This window comes from Rutidosis leptorrhynchoides, chromosome 3, assembly GCF_046630445.1.
Source record: "Rutidosis leptorrhynchoides isolate AG116_Rl617_1_P2 chromosome 3, CSIRO_AGI_Rlap_v1, whole genome shotgun sequence".
NCBI lineage: Eukaryota > Viridiplantae > Streptophyta > Magnoliopsida > Asterales > Asteraceae > Rutidosis > Rutidosis leptorrhynchoides.
The window spans coordinates 131250068-131272963 of NC_092335.1; the positions used below are offsets into that span (position 1 = coordinate 131250068).

Genomic DNA, 22896 nt, shown 5'->3' on the forward strand with positions numbered 1-22896 from the left:
GACACAAAAAGAACCATGTGGCCACCCATGGAATAAAACAGAAGGATAGCGAAGGTACTAGGGCCTTCCTTACTAGGTATACCAATGAAACCCAACAGATCCCAAACCTACTAGAATCACAGAGGATATTCGGGCTGCTATATGGATCTAGGGTTAGATCTCTCATTGAACATCTTAGTCGAGACCTACCGAGCACCTACGAAGCTTTGCTAGAAAAAGCATATATATGGTTAGATGCTAAAGAAACAGCAGGTAGCTTCATCCTAGACGATGCACCCATAAATAAGCGAAAAGAGAGGTCGGAAAGAAGGGATGACAAACATGGTAGGAAAGAGGACAATGGGAGATTCCACCCTTACCGAAGGGAAAACGGAGATGGGATCTTGGGGCATTGATAAAAACCCCCCAGGAAATCCTGGCAACGGAGAAAGCAGCCAATAAGTTCAAAGCTCCAGGGAAGATGTCCAACAGAGGAAGGAACAGGGACATGACCAAGTTTTGTGACTTCCATAATGATTTTGGTCACGAAACAGATGAGTGCTTCAACCTCAAAACAGCCATCGAGGAACCTGTTAAATCGATAAAACTGTCCCATCTCATAAAAGGGATCAGAGAACCAAAGAAAGAGAGGGTACAGGAAAAGAGAACGAAAGATACAAGGCAGGAAGCAGAAAATGCAATATTGGCAATAGATTCACACCAACCTTATAAGAAAAGAGACAGGGGCCGGATCATCAGGGAATGGAGTGAAGTATCGTTTCCAGCCCTTGATATAATATGTCCTTCGGACCTACCGGTCACCATCAATGGAAAAGTCTTTGGAAGAGAAGTTCGAAGGATATATCTCAACAGCGGAAGCGCCTGTGATGTAATGTACGAACATTGCTTCGATTGGTTAAGTCCCTCAATTAGGGCGCAATTAGGTGCTCCTAGGGTACCATTAGTGGGGTTCTCCGGAGAAAGATGTTGGCCAATTGGGGAAATTGATCTTCACTTCACAATAGGTGAGCCACCATTAACAAGAACCGAAACCATTGATTTTGTGGTAGTCCGAGCAAATTTCCCACACAACATTTTGCTTGGGAGAGTGGCTATGAAAAAGATGGGCATAATTGTCTCGAAAGTACATTAAATGGTTAAGTTCCATACTCACGAAGGTATTGGAAACCTCACCTCAACGTATGACAAGGATAAGGTAATCTTGGCCATAAAAGAAACGATGAAAGAGCCAACTGAATGCATCCTAGAAGAATCGGAGGAAGATCCCCAAGTAGAAAAAATACCAGTGAATTCGATGTTTCCGGATCAAGAGATCAGCATTGGGAAGAATTTACCAACATCCACCAAGCAAAAGCTTCGGAAGCTATTGCAAGCCAACGTGGATGTATTCGCATGGGCGAACAGTGATATGACCGGGATACCGCGGACCATCAATGTATAAGGGTCACCCTTTGTAACAGAGCATCAACTCAACGAGCACAAGCACCTTGAACCGGTGCACCAGAAGAAAAGAAACCTAGCACCTGAAAGGGACGAATCGGCCTGTAAGGAAGTAGAGGGTCTACTAAAGGCAGGAATAATTCACGAAGCTAAATATCCTTCATGGGTCGCTAACCCTGTGATGGTAAAGAAGTCGGACGGAGGGTGGAGAATGTGCATTGATTTCACCAACATCAACAAGGCATGCCCCTAAGATTGTTATCCCTTACCCGAAATCGATTGGAAAGTCGAATCCCTCAACGGATATCAATACAAAAGCTTCTTGGACGCTTACAAAGGGTATCACCAGATTAAAATGGCCAAGGAGGAGGAAGAAAAAACGTCCTTCTTCACTAGCAGAGGGATTTATTGCTACCAAAAGATGCCCTTCGGGCTAAAAAATGCAGGAGCAACTTATCAAAGGCTCGTTGACAAAGCCTTTCATAACCAACTGGGGAGAAATCTGGAAGCCTACGTGGACGATATGGTAATCAAAAGTCAAAGAGAAGAAAACTTAATAGAAGACATCCAAGAAACCTTTGAGAAGCTTCGGCCAATAAACATGAAACTCAACCCGAAGAAATGTTCCTTTGGAGTTGAGGAAGAGAAATTTCTTGGGTACTATTTCACCAGAAAGGGAATCCAAACAAATCCAGAAAAGGTAGACAGGCTCAAGCAGCTCCAAACCCCAGCAACCATAAAAGACATGCAGAGTTTGAATGGGAAATTGGCGTCACTCAGCAGGTTCGTATCAAGGGGAGCATAAAATCAACTACCTTTCTTCAGAATCTTGAAAGAGTGCTTGGGAAAGAAGAAAATTGTCTGGAACGAAGAGGCTGAGAAGGCATTCGTTGAAATGAAGGAATATATTGCCAAGCTCCCTACCTTGACCTCACCCGAAGAAGGAGAAACGCTCTTTATATACTTGGCCGCTTCGAAAGAGTGCATTAGCTCAGTCTTGGTCACCGAGCGAGAAAAAGTGCAAATACCAATATACTTCGTCAGTCGGGTACTTCAAGGAGCAGAGTTGAATTACCCAGAGCTTGAGAAGCTCACCTTAGCGCTCATCCACACAGCCAGGAAACTTAGAAGATACTTCCAAGCACATTAGATAGTGGTGCTCACCAACAAGCCAATCAGGCAAGTACTCTCGAAACCTGAAAAATCGGGGAGAATGGCCAAATGGGCCATTGAGCTAGGTGAACATGACATTGAGTTCAGAGTTAGGCACGCAATTAAAGGACAAGTTCTGGCAGACTTCATCGCCGAAACAGACAGTATCAATGAAGAAGATGCAAAGAACTCCACTCAAGTCATCACCCCGAGGATTGAAAGTGAAGAATGGAAGTTGTACACCGATGGTGCGTCGAGTTTTGATGGATCTGGTGCTGGTCAGATGTTAGTAAACCTCGAAGGAAAAAAATTTACCTACGCACTCCATTTCGAATTCGCAACAACCAATAGCGAAGCTGAGTACGAAGCACTACTTGCGGGATTGAGAATGGCGAAGGAACTAAAAATCCTCCACCTTTGTGCTTTCGCCGACTCACAACTAGTGGCTAACCAAATCATGGGTACTTTTGAAGCAAGGCAACCCACCATCCAACAGTACTTGACAAAAGCAAATGAACTGATCGAAAGCTTCAAAAGTTTTGACATCGAACATGTCCGACGAAGTCAAAATAAGAAGGCAGATGCACTGAGCAAACTCACTTCGTTGACATTTGAACATCTTGCAAAGGAAGTCTTGGTGGAAGTGCTAGAGAAGAAATCGATCCTAGAAGAAGAAGTCAATGACCTCATACAAGAAGATGAAGTAACATGGATGACTCCATTGCAAGTATATCTTGAAACAGGAAAATTACCAGAGGATAAAAACGAAGAGAGAAAGATAAGGATAAAGGCACCCTCCTCCAAAATGATGAACGGAGCACTATACAGAAGATCCTTCCTCACTCAATGGCTTCGATGTGTAGGGCTAAAACAAGCTACTGTTATAATCCAAGAAATGCATGAGGGGATATGTGGTCTTCACGCAGGACCAAGGTCAGTAGTAGCAAAAATCATGTGGCTAGGGTACTACTGGCCTACAATGCACCACGATGCGACTATGGTACTACAAGCTTGTGAATCCTGTCAAATTCACTCGAATGTACCGAGACTACCCAAGCAAGAACTAGTCTCTGTTACTTCAGCCTGGCCATTCATGAAACGGGGGATAGATATAGTTGGACCTATCAACGACACCCCTGGAAGTCTAAGATTTCTACTAGTAGCAATTGACTACTTCACCAAGTGGGCCAAAGCGAAACCCCTGGCATCAATCACTGGTAAGCAAGTAGAATAGTTTGTTTGGTAGTATATCATATGCAGGTTCGGAGTTCCTAAAGAAATAGTCTCGGATAACGGGAAACAGTTTGCAGAAGGGATTTTTCCAAAATTCTGTGAGCAATTGAAAATTCAGCAAAACTTCACCTCGGTATATCATCCCCAAGGAAACGGACAGGTGGAAGTAACCAACCCATACATAATCAAGGGAATTGAGAAACGCCTAGGCAAATGCAGAAAGGGATGGGTTGATGAGCTCCCCTTGGTGCTATGGGCACACAGGACAACACCAAAGCGAAGCAATGGAGAAACACCCTACAGCCTAGCATACAGAACGAAAGCTGTCCTTCCTACTGAAATATAAGTGTTAACAGACAGAACAGCAAACAACGGGAACCACGAAGAAAATTTTCGAGTCAACTTGGATCTACTCGAAGAAAGAAGAGAGGCAGCTGTGATTCGTGAAGCCTCGTACAAACGAACAATTGAAGGCTATTACAACAAAAAGAGTAAAGCCCTCGGCCTTCAAGGTGGGAGACTATGTCCTAAGGTTAAACAGCACAAGCAAGGTGGAATACGAAGGAAAATTAGGACCAAATTGGGAAGAACCCTATGTAATCTCCCAAGTGCTGGGTAAAGGCTCCTACAAGTTGGAAACAACAGCTGGAAAACCTATACCCAGAGCATGGAATGGAACCAACCTCCGAAAGTTTTATCATTAGATGTCTTGTATTTTCTTTTTCCTTAAAAACATGTAGTTGAAAGATGCAATGTTGGTAGTTGAAGCCTATAAACTTCCTACACAGAACTTAATGAATTTTTCACAACTACTTTTGATAAACTAATGTCTTGACAGAATTAAATCCTATATAAGGAATCATGTGAGAAAAATGACAGCCGGAATATAAGTACCCTGTCATAATCCACATCATACAGAACAACGAAGCAAAAAATATGCTTTGCAATGCTCGATGTAAGGAAACAAGTTTTCCTTAAAAGTGATCACTGTATAACTATCCTGCAGGAAGAGAGTTTTTACCCACCCATGCAGGATAAAATCCATGGTAAAACATATAAGAAAAGTATGCTAAAATTAAACAAAGGAACTAGAGTTATAAAAGTACATAACCAAATTGTTCAAAAGGGAAACAGAGCCCGAGCATCTAAAGCCAATTTACAAAAGATGATAATTGTTTTAAACGATTACACACAACAACTAATTAACGGGAGCATCAACTTTCCCCGATTCCCCCATAGCTTTAGGGACCTCCACAAGAGTTTCTTCATCATCGTGAGCATCAGGAACAACAATAGCTTTTGTTTGCAAAAGGTCAGCAGGTTTAGCATCCACCTTGGCAGAGATGGTCTTGACAAAATCAAATTCAGCTTTCTCGAGCTCATCAAAAGTAGAATCAACCATCGCCTTTCCTTGATCTGTATAATCAGTAAAGTCACCAAGCTGCAAAACCCCCTTTGATGCCAAGTCCCCTATCAAATCGCACCTAACCTGAACCTTTGAGGCCAACACCACATCACCAAAAAGCTATCCAAAATCTGCACTCTTTAGTAATTGGTTACAAGCATGAGGAATAACCTGAGAAACAACTTGAGAGTAATCAGACTTCAACTCCTCACAGCGCTTCTTATAGTCTTTCAACTCATCAGCAATGGCCAACTTTTGAACCTTGCGTACCTTCACCTGTTTCTGCAAACCTGTTATCTCATCACGAGCAGCTTTCAGCTCCTCCTCATAGCTAGGGGCCATCAATATCTCCTTCTCGAGCTTCTTAACTCTCTCACTCAATGCAACATGATGCTCCCTCAAAGATTCGAGCTCGACATTGCATTTCTGCAAAAGGGAGGAAGCAATATGCCCCATAGAAGTAGCCTGGAAATTGAAAATAGAAAAAGCATCATGGAAACTCTTCATATCATCAGCGAAAGAATTTCCCCAGTTATCAAGTACGAGACTATCAATAAGATCAAAGCAATTGTCGGGAGCAGGAACTTCGGAGTACACAAGCAGGTCTGTAAGAAACAAACAGAGAAATAAATAATAACCAAAAAGAAGTAAATGACAGAGTAGTAAACGAAGCAAAACATACCAAACAAAGGGTTAGCAACAATGATGTCATCACTCGCTTCATCTCGAAGATGACCAAACTTTTGCTTCTTCACAGAAGAGATGTCAGGATGCGCCTTTCGTTTCATCACACCTTTAGCATTATAGCGTTGCGCCACTGTAGCCCCAACACCTATTGTCAGAGAAGCAATAGGATGGTCGTCTTGGGTATTCACATCAATGAGAGCTTCAACTTGCTTCGAATTTTCCTTGCTCTTCACCTTGGATGAACTCACTTCACCATGATCAGTCTTTGGTTTGCTTGATATCTCCATGAACCTAGAACATGTAGGAGATCCAACATCCTTAACAACAGTCAATCTAGCTTGAACAGTAACGGTATACTCATTCAACCCTTGGGCTTTGACAACATTTCTCAAAGAAATTTATGTAAACGAATATAGCAGAAAAACGTAAGCAGTTAGAGAGGTAAACAACTGTATAAAAAAAACAAATGAAACATACCATGTTCCCCATACAAGAACACAGGATTGGCAGTACCCTCTTCCCATCTGGGTGCCATCCCTAACTTAAAAAGTATAGCATCTGGATAAGTAGAAGGAACGATGGGGTGTTTGCAAATCCTTCTAAACAAAGCATCATCTTCAGGAATGGAAGGAATGGGATCTTTGTATTCCTTAGGAACAAATGCCCTTGCGGGATCAGAAACAAAGGGATAATCTTTCGGGAGTAAAAAAGATTTTTTCAAAAAGTCAAAAGAACACTTCCAATAACGAACGTCAGGGAATTGAGAAGCAAAGCAATAAACGGGAGAAGGAGCACGCCTCCTACTCTTTCGTTTTTGAACAATAACCCAATCACCGGTATCCTCAGTGCGAAAAAAGCGACGAAACAGATCAACAGAAGGCTCACCACCGTAAGCCCTACACATTACTTCAAAAGCCATAACCTTTTTTCACAGCCAAAGGATGAAAAATATAAACATTCACCCTAAAATGATCTAAAACGCTAAGAAAGAAAGCAGAGATGGGAACCCTAATGTTACACTCCGTAAACAACTGGGTATACACGCCAATGTAACCCTTAGGAGGTTTCAAGATATGCTTGTCGCTAGCCGGAATAATCATATCACCGGGTTTCAAATCAAGCATTTCGATCAACTACGATAGTAAAGAGGATTTAACATCGCTAAAGGAGGCCTCAATACCACGCTTGGACATGATAAAAATAAACAAAATAAGAAAAATGTGAGAAAAAACCGTAAGTACCTTGATTGTGCGAAGAAAGAAATCCGGTGGAGAAAGTTTTTTGAAAAGAAGATGAACACAAATAAGAGGGAGAAGATGTAGCGTTTTACCCTTTAAGAAAGAGGAAGAGGTAGCCGTCAAATCAAACTGAAGAGCATTCTTGGTAACCACAACCAATTGGACGATCGTAACCCTGGCAGCAAGGCACAAAAGATTCTTTCAGTAAGGGCAAAATAGTAATTTCGAGGATAAAGGTCTTAAACGGTGCAGTTAATTGTCAAATCACAGCAGCAAAAGTAATTATTACAGAGTTTAATTTAACGAAGCTCGAATATAGATATTAATGCTTCGTAAAATTAAACTGGGGGGCTTGATAGTGTACCCCACCTCCGGCACGATTACCAACTTCGCAGTTTGCTTCGGAGGATCTGGCCACAATATGTGATACGAAGGAAGCTTTGAGCTAGAATGAACGAGGTCCTGAAATCAGAGCAAGAATAGTGATCTTAGAGCCCATAAAACCTCGGTCAATTACAAAGTCAAGCTAGCAAAACTATTCCTAGCAAAACTATTCCTAGCTCGGCTGCACGCCTGTACAACAAAGGAAAGGGACAAGCTCACTTTCCTCTGCAGGTTTACCAAAAAAGAAAGGTCAACTAGTATTCCAAAATCATTGGGAACTAGCAAGCTGGTATAGGAAGCCGGTCCATCCTACTTATAAATAGATTAGAATGCAGGATACATTCCACATTCAACACACACACACACACACACACACACATAATAACACATCATGTTATATCATTTACTTCGGTGGCGTAAAACAATCACCTGATTGTTACCTTCGGGGAATCGCCAGCGAATAAACTAAAACTATAACCACTCAATCTCTAATCTCAGTGACTTGTATATCCCAATTTCAATACTAATCGCCGGTTATTGTACAAACACCCACAAGATTCGAACTTTTTTAATTGCTTCGCAATTGTATCACGTTAAAAATGATTTTCGAGTTTGATTCAATTTATGCTTTTCTTTCATAATAAAAAGAGAGAAAAAGAAGAGATGATTTTTAATACTTGGATGGTCTTCTAGATTGGATGGTCTTCTCGATGATAAAACACTTGTTTCCATTTTGAATTGTTAGCAATATCCAAGACAGACTTACGTTTATAAATTGAGTTTCATGAATCCTAGAAACCTTTTATTTCGGTAGGAAATAATCAAAATATAGTAATCTATGATTATGAAGTATTAAACTTTCAAACGTATATATTTTTAGTATGAAAGTTTGTTTGATATAACTAACTTATAACTAGAGTTAAAAGTTAAAAGTTAAAAGTTGGAGATGAAAATTTATAGTTTGAGCTTGAACTGAAATTGGAGCTGAAAACTTATAACTGAAGATAAAACGTATATTTTATAATGGTTAGGTCAAAACTAGATGGAAAAGAAGCTTAAACATGTGATTTGATATAAAAGTACATATAAACACATTATTTATATTTATATGAAAGGTATTGATGTAATTTTTCGTTTTATTAGCTTTCAGCTTATTTTTAAAATATACTTCAAGCAGATCAATTTTTCGTAAACTCTTAAAATTTTGTCTACAAAACAAGACAAAAAGTTGAAGTTCTTAAAATTTTTTTAACTTAAGCTCATCTAAGCTCTTATACCAAACACACCATAAGTTTGATACAAATATCATAATTATTAACATACTACAGAGTACGGACTATATATTTACAGATTATATTTATATATAGAAAAATATACAAATTCAAATACTCTGTATTATATCTACATTCTATTTCCCACATACCCCGTCTCAAGCACGATTAAATAAGAGGCAATGTTGAAATTACATAACGGTGTGAGGTCTAAAGTGTTTAACTAGTCATTTCTCCGCCACATGTATGTATGCCCATTATTATAAGGGTCTTTGGTAATTCTAATCCTTTGGATTTTCTTTGATTAGGCTATATATATGGCCAATGTATTATGAAATAATAACAAATACAAGTTTTCTCACCTTTTACATGGTATTTGAGTAGAGGTTTGATCCATAAATCTAATCACTCATCTTTAAACAATTATCCTCCGGTTGTTAACTGGCCGTCAACAATCCGGAGGGATAATTTCTTTCGCCTTTTTTTATTTTGAGTAACAACTTTTAGTAATAATAATCGACGTGGGATGAGCAGCCTAGCTTGACTAGATTCCAAACCCCGAATAAAAATAAGAGAATATATGTCAAAACTCTTTTTTTGTTGCGTTGAAGAAAATTGTCATTGCCTACACTGTTGTTTCAATGTACTACTCAACCATTCAGCAAAGTAAACCACGACGATGTTACGAAAAAGGAGAAAAGTGATCAATCCTTAGGCAATGCATGTCATGACATCGTTACGGAAAAGGAGAAAGTCGAAACAATTTGCAACTATGTGGGTGGTTATCAATCTATTTCATGCAACGAAAAAAATGACGATCCAGTAAAAGCATCTGTTTCTCTCCCGTTTCAACTGCGGGAGAATGTTAACTAGTCATGTATCCATCACATGTATGTATGCCCATTATTATAAGGGCCTTTGGTAACCCTAATCCTTTGAGTTTTCTTTAATTAGGCTATATATATATGACCAATGTATTATTATATGATGGGCGAAAAACGAAATAATAACAAATACAAGTTTTCTCACCTTTTACATAAGGATTAAAGTCAAAAATAGGCTACAAACTTATACAAATGTACCGATGTCGCCCACAAACTCATTTCCGTCCTACTGTCGCCTACAAACTTTCAAAAAATGTGCTAATATCAACATTTTATAGTTTTGACCTGTTACATACTAATTTTGACCTAATTTTTTTCTTTTTTTTAAGAATTAAGATCCAATCCACGAACGACACGTGTTGATTTTAACCAGTTTAGCCGGTAGCATGTCATTTTTGTTTACATTGGTACACTTTTTAAAAATTTTTGTTTACATTGGTACACTTTTTGAAAGTTTGTAGGCGACAGTAGGACGAAAATGAGTTTGTGGGCGACATCGGTACATTTGTGTAAGTTTGTAGCCTATTTTTGGCTTTAACCCTTTACATAAAGACCCCATTACTTTGAAAGTTTTTTTACAAAGTAGTACTCAAATTGTATTGAACACCGTTAAATTTAAATATATGATCCCATATGTATATGTGATGTTTTTTAAATCAATGTTTTCCTAAAAGTAAATAAACATTTTTTGGAAAAAAAAAAAAATACAAATTACCACTCCGATTTTACATGAACCTTTAAAATTTTGATCCTTGAATTGACACAAATAACGGAATTGGATAAAAGTTGTTGTTTGTGTATTTGCTTCATTCATTTCTTACTTGAAATACTTGATCATGATTCATGACTACATGTTTAGGTCATGTACAATATGACAAGCTTTTACATATGTTGATTTGGCGTTATGAAAGTGACTCCAAACGTTAGTAATTATCCTGCATGATTCATTTGTGAATCGCGTTTGAAGGTTGAGATTATAACAAACGTCCCTGTTACCGAGACGACACATGTTTGATGTATAGATTATAAGGTTACAGAAATTGAATTCTAAATTCTTAAGGGATAGTGATCAACACTAAAGTCGAAGTTAGTTGATATATGTGGTGATTATATCGTTGATAGGACTAAAGTGATAATTTGGGACAAACTAGAGTAGCGTGTGATGATGGTAATATGTGAGATAATTGCTATAGTGTTGTCTAATGTAAAGAGTACAATCGTTGTTTATGTTTATCATGTTGACAACTATCGTTGTTGGTACATTTGTAAGAGTTTTGTTTGTTTTAATCACTAGACAGGTTGACACGTTGAACCGAATATGAAACCTTATTTCAGATTTTATCTTTCAACTTTCACCTTTGGTTTATCGTAATGTATAGATAGATAGATTGCATAATATCTATGTAGAGATGAAAACTTTTTATCAGTTATTTAGGCGTGGTTTATTTTAAGCGTCGTCGATTTTAGATATATAAAGTTTTTTTTTTTTTTTTTTTTTTTTTTTTTTTTAACGGCCAAATAGATAGATATACAAAGTTATTATCCTTCACTTCGAACGAATTCGTGGTCATTCGTCCTTTATCGAGGGTAGCCTGGACTTTTTCAGGTTTGCGTGAATTGAAGTCTCGGGTATCCGGTTACTTGTATGTCCAATAATAGTGTTGTAGAAGTGGCCGGACTTTTTGGTGAAGTTATTACTGTGGATTGCTCGTCATCCTCGTTAGGTAATGTTGACTCTTTATTCGCTTTTATCAATTCGAATTGTGCTAAACATATTCATGGGTCGGCTTAAATTGACATTAAGGACAATGACGCTCAAAGTGTAATGTTTGGGTTCGAAAATCTCCGACCTCTAGTTTAAACCGTATTCTTTTCAATACGTTTGATTACAAGCTTTTAGAGTCCACTAACCAGTTTGTAGTGTCGAGTGGTGTTACGATTCATGAGATTGTTGTTCGGGGTTGGGATTCGGATAAAGAACATCTTTTCTATTCCAACACAGTTGGATAGGGATGGCAAAATGACTCGTACCCGATGGGGAAACCCGAAATCCGTTATAATTGGGCCGGGTCTGACCCGTGTCCGTCGGGTCATGGGCCGGGTATGGGGATGGTTACAAAAAAATTTCTAATTTCGGGTATGGTTTTGGATACAAACCCGTATACCCGACCCGTATATCCGACCCGCATACCCGTATATCCGGCCCGAGAAATTTTAATAGTAATTTTTATGTAAAATTTTAGTATTAGTATTATATTGTTAATGTTAATGTATGAAAGAGATCTCTTATTTCTTTTGAAAACGAGTATAATTTTATTCAATATAATCTTAAACAATAAGTTTTCGAGATGTGAGATTTTATATAATTTGTGTATTTGAGTATTTTAGAAACTTTTTAGTCAACTTTTTGTTTGTGATATTTTATAATACTTTAAATATGAAGTGGTTAAGTTATTTTTCGATATTTTGATTGATAACTTATTGAAAAATAGATACAGAATAACTAATTGGGTATACTCGTTTACCCGTGGGAAAACCCGAAAACCGATAGTATGTAAGTAAATGAGGACCCGACGGGTTTGGGCCGAGTTTGGGGCGAGGTTTCTTAATCGGGTTCGGGTTCGGGTCCGGGATTACCTAAACCCGACCTGATGCCATCCCTACAGTTGGATGATGTTATTGTAAAGGTTAAAAATGTAAAGAATGCGTCTGTTGTTGAAACTGGTCACGAAATTGGACTAAAGGGGCCTGCCTTTGGCCCATCTATTAACAGGCCTAATTAGGTTATTATGTTTGGGTCGGTTGTCACGAATATTGGGTATAGTGTTATGCCCTGTACTAAATCATCATGTACGGACCATCAACAACAGGATCATTACAAGGTCAAACACTATATGCTATTTCAAAATACGTTTGCATTCATGATAAAAGGTGATGTCTTAACCAACATCAATGTTTAACAACCAAAAGCATGCTTCAATGAATAGAAGCAAGGATAATAGTATGTAACCCATAGGTCGTTACAAATCATAGTTTCAGAAGTAATAATGTTTATGATTGCAAGATAAACGTTCATGCGGTGACATCTCTAAAGCAGCGGGTGTCTACAGCAAGACTACAACAGCGGAAGCGGCTAACCTTAAGCACCTGAGAAAAATATGCTTAAAAACGTCAACACAAAGGTTGGTGAGCTATAGTTTAAGTATAACAGTATGTAAGGTAGGCCACGAGATTTCAGTGCTTCAACAGCGTTTCAAAACAGTATGTAAAGTATATGTTTAACCGTGGGCACTTGGTAACTAACTTAATGTTTATAACCCCCTGAAAGTATACTTGGCGAGTGCGTATGATTAGAAGTATTAAACACTCATTAAATGCAAGCGCTACTAGCCCGAGTGGGGATGTCAAACCCTATGGATCCATATCTAAGATTCGCGTTCACCGGTTCAAAAACCAATGACTAAACGTTACCGAGCTAAGGGGAAAGTTTATGCCGTTGTATAACCCACACATATATAAAGTTTAAGTACTCGTGCCTAGTATGTAAAACGTAAAATGCGCATGTATTCTCAGTTCCCAAAATAGTTAAAGTAAAAAGGGATGCTATAACTCACAGCGAAAAAGTAGTAGTAAAGTTGACTCGGAAAAAGTAAGCAAGTATGTAGGTCCGGAAAGTCCTCAACCTAAGTCAAAAGTTACTAAGTCAGTAAATCGTTCCCAAAGGTTTAAATGTATGTAAATTAGGTCTTAAGGGTCATCATCATTCATCATCAAACAAAAGTATAAAGTATGTTTCATTCTAGAAAAGAGTTTAAAACAAAAGCTAACTTCGGTCAGTCACCACGGCCTCTATACCTACTAAAATGAGGTGAGACCAGTGGCCATGGCTCCGTATATGAGTCCTTTAGTTGCTGTAAAAATTCTAGAAGAAAACTCGTCTTTGTTTGACCGTGGTGACGGTTTAAGTGCGAGTAGGTCAGAATTTTCAGCACAACGTTAAAAGGACATAGTGACGTTCGGAGGGCCATAGACCCTAAACCGTAACTCGGATTAAGACGAGTCTTAAACGAAAAGTTATCTACTCGAACAGAGCTAACTGAAAATAAACTTTACAGTAGACCAGGTGTGATGACCCGGAAATTTCTGACCAAATTTAAACTTAATCTTTGTATGATTAACATTTCCGACACGATAAGCAAAGTCTGTAAAACTGAATCTCAAAATTTTTGAACTATTCAAATACCTTTCGGTTGTTCTCGACGATTCGCGAACAATTATATGTATATAGATACATATATATATATACTATAACTTGAAAACATAACAATGTATTAATTGTTTAATACCGTACATTAAACTTATTGGTTTAAATATTTATTTGAATATATATGATAAGTTGGAATATTAATTGTATGAATAACTTGCGACGTATATTTAAAACGTGTTTATGAATGTTGAAAATATATATTAACTTGGTCATAAAATTATTTGTTATTATATATATATCAACAAATAGCGAGACAATGATTTATAGAAGTAAATGGCCAAAACACTCGAAAGTTTAAGATACACTTTGAATGATATACTTTATTGATAATTTAAGACTATATTTTGACAAAGGTACGAGTCACAAAACGTAAATTGCGAGTTTTCTAAGCGTACGAAAATGCGTTCGAGAAACCGAAACCGGGACATAAGTCGAGTGACAACGTACGAGTCATCGGAACGAAAATTACAAGTCAACTTTGCACATGAATTTAATATAATATATAATTAATTATTTAAATTATATATATTATATATATTATATTTAATTATGTCGACAAACAAGAAAACAAAAAAATATGTGAGCTGGATCTGACGGCCATGCGATCGCATGGGAAATAGGCATAAAACCCATGCGAGTGCATGAGCTCATGCAAGTGCAGGAGATTTGCACTAAAATCCCATGCACTCGCATGGGCATCAGAATCAGGAATTATGGCTATAAATACCAGGTTTCTTGCGCATGTTTTTTTACACATATTACTCCGTAAGTATTTATTTATTTATTATTATTATTATTATTATTATTATTATTATTATTATTATTATTATTATTATTATTATTATTATTATTATTATTATTATTATTATTATTATTATTATATTATTATTAAGATTATTATTATTATTAATCTTAATAGTTTTAGTAATATTATACATAAAATATTACGACGAGGTCATGAGCGTGTCACTTTCAAAACAAGCTTCAAACGGGATAGAACTAAGGAAATTATGGGTTATAGCTATGGAGGTTATGGGAAATGTTCATGGGTATTGTTCGCAAGTCAATCCTAGTATTTATCATCTCTGTTGTGTCTACGTACTTTCCTGCAATATTGATTCTCAATATTGATACGTGAGCATTCATATCTTATCTTTTATATATTAATAGTGTATACATGTCTAGTGCTCGAGTATATATTTATACATGCTTGTATGCTAAATTTTGTCGTTAAATAGTTTATAATGAATCACGAATTAAATACATATATTACTGGTAAAAGGTATATGATATACATGTTTTCGGAAAGCTGGCGAAAAATCAATAACTTTTCATTTAGAAATCGCGTAATTTCGATGAACGAATCAAAAGATATGGTCAACTGAATTATAATTGACGTTAATTGGAATTGCTTTTGAATCTGCAATTAATATTTAAATAACCTGTTTATGAGATTGATAAAATACTACTAGCCAAGCAAATGAATCAATTAATACGTCTCGTTTTGTTGAACAATTGTCAAAATTGACTTTTTGAAATGACTTTTGATAACTTTTGTATGTCGATCTCGAGCATTAGGATTGTGATACACTATAACCCAACCTAGTTTATTAGACATGTATTGACCAACATATGTTCTCTAGGTTGAGATCTACGGTTAATCTTGCATTCCGAGTTACGGTCACTTTTTGATGAATGACCTTATGTGCTGCTAAGGTGAGTTTCATTTGCTCCCTTTTTAATTGCTTTTGCAATATATATTTTTGGGCTGAGAATACATGCACTTTATTTTAAACGCAATGGATACAAGTACATACAAAATTCTACACCGAGTTTGAACCGAAAATCCCTTAGCTTTGGTAACTAGTAACTGCCAGTTATAAGAACTGGTGGGCGCGAGTAGTAGTATATGGATCCATAGGGCTTGATATCCCCGTCCCAGCTAGAGCACTAGCCGTTTAATGGACGTATGCTATTTGAGAAGCGTACACGTTGGTTTGCGTGTATTATTAAGATGATTATACAAAGGGTATAAATTATATTTTAGTTATCAGGATGCCCAATTTCGTAGAATATTTTGATAAACGTTTCTGGATGAAACAACTGAAAACTTGTATTTCACCTTTATATACAGATTATGCGCAACATTAAAACTATGAACTCACCAACCTTGTGTTGACACTTTTAAGCATGTTTATTCTCAGGTTTCTAGAAGTCTTCCGCTGTTTGCTTATATGTGATATAAGTTATGTGCATGGAGTCATACATGCTTTATTTAAGAAAACTTTGCATTCACAAAATCATCACCATGTATCTTATTTTGACTTCATGTCAACGGATGTATTATGGTAAACTATTATTTATGGTGATTGTCTATATGTAGAAATCATCAAACGTTGAAAACCTTAGAAATTGATATTCATTTATTGTGTACCTTTTGAAAAGAATGCAATGTTTACAAAACGTATCATATAGAGGTCAAATACCTCGCAATGAAATCAATGAATGACGTGTTCGTCCATATGGATTTGGAGCGATTGTCACATTTGGTATCAGAACGTTGGTCCTAGTGAACCAGGTCTTGCATAAGTGTGTCTAACTGATAGTTGTTAGGATGCATTAGTAAGTCTGGACTTTGACTGTGTCTGCATGTCAAAAGTTTTGCTTATCATTTCTTGTCAGAAATTACCTGTCTATCATCTTAAGTCTAAACGCGTCTTATTGCATTGATTGCATAGATAGTGTATAGACAAAATTCATATCTTGGCATATCTATTACAGTAAACTTTGACTGCCATCTTCCGAAAATTTCTCCGTAATTTACGGGATTTTGGTATTATATATACATATGTAAATTATGTATTGAAGAGTACCAATCAAATTCTATAATCTATTTCATATCAAAAATCATCTCTCTAATTATACAAGATGGATCCTGTAACAACCCAACCAGTAATCCTTACGATATTTTTTTTTATACTACACAATTACACGCCAATTAAATATGTAACCCATTTCACGAGTTCTATTTAAAACGCACAACAATTAATTGTTTACAATAGACACGAGGGCCATGAATAAAGTTTAGTACAAGTTTGACCCATTACAAATGATAGTTTATAAACCAAACGACGTTCCGAGCATGGTTTGGGACTAAACTACCCAAAACTAGGCCAGCTTCCAAAAGCTCCAACATAACAACAACAAGGGACACCTAGTGCCCAACGACCCCCTTGCCCTTGCCCGCGCCTGCATCTAAAAAGATAAACAACGAGAGGGGTAAGCAAAGCTTAGTGAATGCAATAATTATACACATACATATATAACCTACTTACATGCAATCACATACACAATTACCTCATTTGTGCTAGCAATTTAAAAGACATACCAACGCAAGGCATAACGCTAAATCTCCAAGACCACAAGCTAGCACAACGATAACATATATAACTCGAATATTGTGAAAACACCACACAACAAACACATAACCATGGTTAACCAATAGTACAAGGAATGGTACTTCGAGTTTCCCATTGGTGTTCCCAACAACCGTTAGCGTGCAACGAATTATAACACTAACCCCGGAGTGGTATCGATCGCCCGAACTTTAAACCCACCAGTCACGTGTAATGTAGTATCGAACGCCCGAACTTTAAACCCACGCTACACGCCCACACTCATACATGACATGGCATCGAACGCCCGAACTTAAATCCATATCATATATTGACCCGATGTGGTATCGACCGCCCGAACTTAAACCCACATCGAATCTCGTACAAGTAAATACATTATATACACATATGCATAATCATTCCACTCACCTCAAGATTCTTGTGGAAGCTAACCGAGCTTGCAACCCTTCAATGTAACGTACCTATTACATTATGCATTTATTAACATACAATCTAGTTGTATTAAATGCCAACTTCTAACCCTTGAGTATTTAATGACCCTATTGCATTAAATGACTCACTACACCAAAACCGCCCATTAATGACCATTCCTTGTCATAAATCACTAAAAGCTAGTGATTAGGGTGTATTAACATCAACTAACATAAACTTGGTGTATTTTATACCCATTTTACCCAATTAGTTCAACTTTGACTCATATGACCCATTTTGACACTTACACATTCAAACTTTGTCAAACATGACCTATTCACAATCTCAACAATATTTAACAAGTGTATTTAATGCTTACAACACCATTAACACTTACAAACCCCATTTCATTAGACCAAACCCTAGGTTATGGTAATTAGGGTTTCCTTTCAACAATCTAACCCAAAAACCACCCATTTAACCCTCAAATGGGTCACACGAGTTCCATATGAACCAAACCCTAGCTTAAACTAAATGAAACTCAAAACTTAGAGTTAGAACTTACCAAGACTATGAACGTGTAGCTAGAGATACGATGAACAACTTTAATTCTTGCTCCTAGGGTTGATTCACAACTCTTCACCTTCAAATCTCAAAATTAAACTTAGTGGGTTTTATGTTTTGGGAGGAATATGTGGAAGAAAATGGAAAAGAAAATGAGAAATGGAGAACAAGTGGTTGAGATTAAAGGCTCCAATCTAATCTATACGCGAAAAGACCAAATTGCCCCTAAACCCTATTTAATTTGAGTGGAATTCGGAGTCTGAACTACAGATGTACCGCGGCGCGGCTCGTTTGTCGCGGCGCGACATAAAGAAGGAAAAACCACCCTTCTTAACTCAAGTTCTGATCTGGATTTGCTTTGATTGTCGCGTCGCGGCCCCATTCCTCGCGGCGCGGCATTGGCCTGTTCCTGGTCACTTCGACAACAAATCATAAAACAAATGTTCAAACACAAGCACAACAACTTTCACCCTTCCTATGAACGTCTAAACCTCGACCTTAAGTCTCACACGACTCGACGCCAAACACGACACATTCATATACGCGTACACGCACGCATTTGAATATACCTATATATATATATACACACATATACATATATGAACTTACACCTAACTAACACTTTAGTTCATTTAATCACATGACGAGTAAGTTATAAGCGTACTATTGATTAAGTACGTACCTTTAGACGCGCACGGGAAAACGGGGTGTTACAACTCTCCCCCACTTAAATCGGAGCGCGTCCTCGCGATCCAAGCCGCATGACACGAGGGAAGATAAACCAACAAAAATTCTTCGGGCTCCCAAGTAAACTCGGAATCTTTACTACAACGCCATTAGACCTTAAAGGTCCTCACCTCTTTGTTACGCAACATTTTTAACTTCTCATCGAGTATAGCAATCGGCTCTTCAACGTATTCTAACTTGTTGTTTAGCTCAATTTCGTCTAAAGGCATCCATGAAGAATCATCCGCAAGACACTTTCGGAGATGGGAAACATGAAATGTATTATGGATCCCCGCAAGTTCTTCGGGTAATTCCAAACGATACGCGACTTCACCAACACGAGCTAAAACTTTAAACGGCCCAATAAACCGAGGAGATAACTTTCCTCGTTTCCGAAACCGAATAATACCCTTCCATGGAGAAACCTTGAGCATCACCATATCACCTTCTTGGAATTCGATCAAACGTCTACGCTTATCGGCGTAAGATTTTTGCCTAACTTGCGCCTTTTTCAAATGTTCCCGAATCATAACGATTTTATCATTTGTCTCCAATACCAAGTCGGAGCTCCCGACTTCCCTTTGTCCCACTTCGCCCCAACAAATCGGGGTTCGACACCTTCTACCATACAACATCTCATACGGTGGCATTCCAATACTAGAGTGAAAACTATTATTGTACGAGAATTCCACCAAAGGTAAATGTTCATCCCAACTACCACCGAAGTCAATGATACACGCACGTAACATATCCTCCAATGTTTGATTCGTACGTTCGGTTTGACCGTCCGTTTGAGGATGGTACGCCGTACTCATATTTACCCTCGTACCCATATCTTCATGAAATTTCTTCCAAAATCGAGAAGTAAAACGCGTGTCCCGATCCGAAACGATAGACGCGGGAACGCCATGTCTCGATATCACCTCTTTAATGAACATCTTCGCGAGTGCCTCCGATGAAATTGCTTCTTTAATAGGAAGAAACAACGCACTCTTCGTCAATCTATCGACAATCACCCAAATAGTGTCAAATTGGGTTCTTGCCGTTTTCGGCAACTTGGTAATAAAGTCCATGGTAATATGCTCCCACTTCCACATCGAAATTTCTAGCGGTTGCAACTTACCATACGGCTTTTGGTGTTCGGCTTTAACTTGCAAACACGTGACGCATTGCTCAACATACTTAACAACGTCGCGTTTCATGCCCGGCCACCAATAATCTTTCTTCAAATCATGGTACATCTTCGTCGTACCCGGATATATGGAATACTTAGACTTGTGCACCTCATCAAGAAGCACCTTTTGGAAATCACCCATCTTAGGCACCCACAATCTTTCTCGAAAAGACAATAAACCACGCGAACCTATCGTAATGAATTCCGATTGCCCCACAATTCGTTCCACATGCTTGTTGTGAACGTAAGCCTCTATTTGAATCACACCAAGTTTTTCAAGAAAATCGTTAGTAATAATCATACGTAACAATCCCAATTGTAACGCCGGGTGGTGACTCTTTCGACTTAACGCATCCGCGACCACATTCGCCTTGCCCGGATGATAAAGTATCTCACAATCATAATCCTTCACCACATCCATCCATCTACGTTGACGATAATTCAAATCCCGTTGATCAAAAAGATGTTTTAAACTCTTGTGATCCGAATAAATCGTACACTTGACACCATACAAGTAATGACGCCAAATTTTCAAAGCATGGACCACCGCTGCTAACTCGAGATCATGAGTTGGGTATCTCTTTTCATGTTCCTTTAATTGGCGAGAGGCATAAGCGATGACTTTACCTCGTTGCATTAGAACACACCCGAGCCCATTCAAAGAAGCATCACAATAAACTGTCATATCATCTACACCTTCCGACAATACTAAGACCGGAGCTTGACACAATTTCTCTTTCAACAATTGAAAAGCGATTTCTTGCTCGTTCTCCCAATTGAATCTCGTACTCTTCCTTGTCAACTTAGTTAATGGAGAAGCAATCTTTGAAAAGTCTTGGATAAACCGACGATAATAACCGGCCAATCTGAGAAAACTTCGGATTTTCGAAGGCGTAGTCGGTTGTCCCCAACTCTTCACCGTCTCTATCTTCCCCGGATCTACTTGAATGCCATTCTCGTTCACAATATGGCCAAGGAATTGAACCTCCCTTAGCCAAAATTCACATTTTGAGAACTTAGCATACAACTTCTCCTTTCGCAACGTCTTCAACACACTACGCAAATGGTGTTCATGTTCCTTCATACTCCTCGAATAGACAAGTATGTCGTCGATGAACACAATTACCGACTTGTCCAACATAGGTTGGCACACTCGGTTCATAAGATCCATGAATGCCGCCGGCGCATTCGTAAGACCAAAAGGCATCACCACAAACTCAAAATGCCCGTAACGCGTTCGAAAGGCCGTTTTCTCAATATCTTCCTCACGGACCCGCATTTGATGATAGCCGGACCGTAGGTCAATTTTTGAAAAATACGTCGCACCTTGGAGTCGGTCAAACAAATCGTCAATCCTAGGTAATGGATAACGAATCTTGATCGTCACTTTATTCAACTCCCGATAATCAATGCACATACGCATACTTCCATCCTTCTTTTTCACGAATAAAACCGGAGCACCCCATGGCGAAGTACTCGGTCGAATAAAACCCTTCTCAAGTAACTCTTGAATTTGATTCAACAATTCTTGCATTTCCGTCGGTGCTAAACGATAAGGAGTTTTAGCAATGGGAGTAGCTCCCGGAACCAACTCAATGCGAAATTTGACTTGTCTTTCCGCCGGAACACCCGGTAACTCATCCGGAAAAACATCTTCAAACTCACTCACCACCGGAATTTCACGAATGGGTGGTGGCTCGTCACGAGTATCAACTACATGAGCAAGGAAAGCCATGCCACCGGTAACAACGAGACGACGTGCCCGTGCAAAAGTGCATATCGGTACAAGTCTTCCACGTCTATCACCATGAATAATTAACTCTCCCCCACTTAGGGTCTTCACACGAATAGATTTTTCATGGTACCCAATATTGGCTCTATTATGATCGAGCCAATCCATACCAACCACGATATCAAAATCACCCAACGTCATTGGAATGAGATCAATATTAAAGTTCTACGAACCAAACACGACATTACAATTCTTACACACATCAACCACTAGCACCGTCTTGCCATCCGCTATTTCGACTTCTACCGGACGACTTAACTTAGCTAATGGTTTATTAAGTTTAGGCACAAATTTTGGAGACACAAATGATAAATTTGCACCGCTATCAAATAGAATCCTTGCCGGATTAGAGTTAACCATGAAAGTACCTGAAACGACTTCATTGGATTACTTGGCTTCGTCATTGGTCATCAAATAATTACGTCCCCTAGCTGACCCCGCCGCCTTCTCCATTCTCTTAACTTGGTCATTTCGGAGTTCGGGGCACTCTGACTTCCGGTGCCCTTCTTTTTGACAATTAAAACACGTGATTGTATTAGTAGGCGGTTTGGGATAGTCACGAGAGTAGTGACCCTTTTGCCCACAATTGAAACATGTGACCATGTGACCACTAGAAGCACCCCTCTTCATGCTACCGACACTTTCGTTTGCTCCCTTACTCTTCTTGTTCGAAAAACTAGAAGCTTCAAACTTTCTTTTACTTGGCGCATAACTAACCGAACTCGGAGCTTGCGCTTCAAACCCTTTTGCCACCGCCAAAAGCTTAGCGAAAGTTTCAACATGACCGATACTAATTTTACCCTTTAAAGCATCTCTAAGGGTTGCATGAAAGTCTTCCATTAGCATTTGATC

General features: G+C 38.3%; 2 protein-coding genes across 2 annotated transcripts; both read left to right on the plus strand.

Annotated features, from left to right (window-relative positions):
- Window positions 1–460: 460 nt before the first annotated feature.
- LOC139900387 (uncharacterized) lies at window positions 461–1132 on the plus strand. Its single transcript, XM_071883161.1, has one exon. The coding sequence runs from the start codon at window positions 461–463 to the stop codon at window positions 1130–1132; it is 672 nt and encodes a 223-aa protein (XP_071739262.1).
- A 1521-nt stretch (window positions 1133–2653) lies between these two features.
- On the plus strand, window positions 2654–4171 carry LOC139900388 (uncharacterized). Its single transcript, XM_071883162.1, has 2 exons — window positions 2654–3774; window positions 3853–4171. The coding sequence occupies exons 1-2, from the start codon at window positions 2654–2656 to the stop codon at window positions 4169–4171; spliced, it is 1440 nt and encodes a 479-aa protein (XP_071739263.1).
- The last annotated feature ends 18725 nt before the right edge of the window (window positions 4172–22896 follow it).

Coding starts and splice junctions, on each gene's coding strand:
- LOC139900387 (XM_071883161.1), top strand. CDS start 461: ATGTCCAACAGAGGAAGGAACAGGGACATGACCAAGTTTTGTGACTTC.
- LOC139900388 (XM_071883162.1), top strand. CDS start 2,654: ATGGCCAAATGGGCCATTGAGCTAGGTGAACATGACATTGAGTTCAGA. Junction 3,775..3,852: donor GCAATTGACTACTTCACCAA/GTGGGCCAAAGC, acceptor TATCATATGCAG/GTTCGGAGTTCCTAAAGAAA.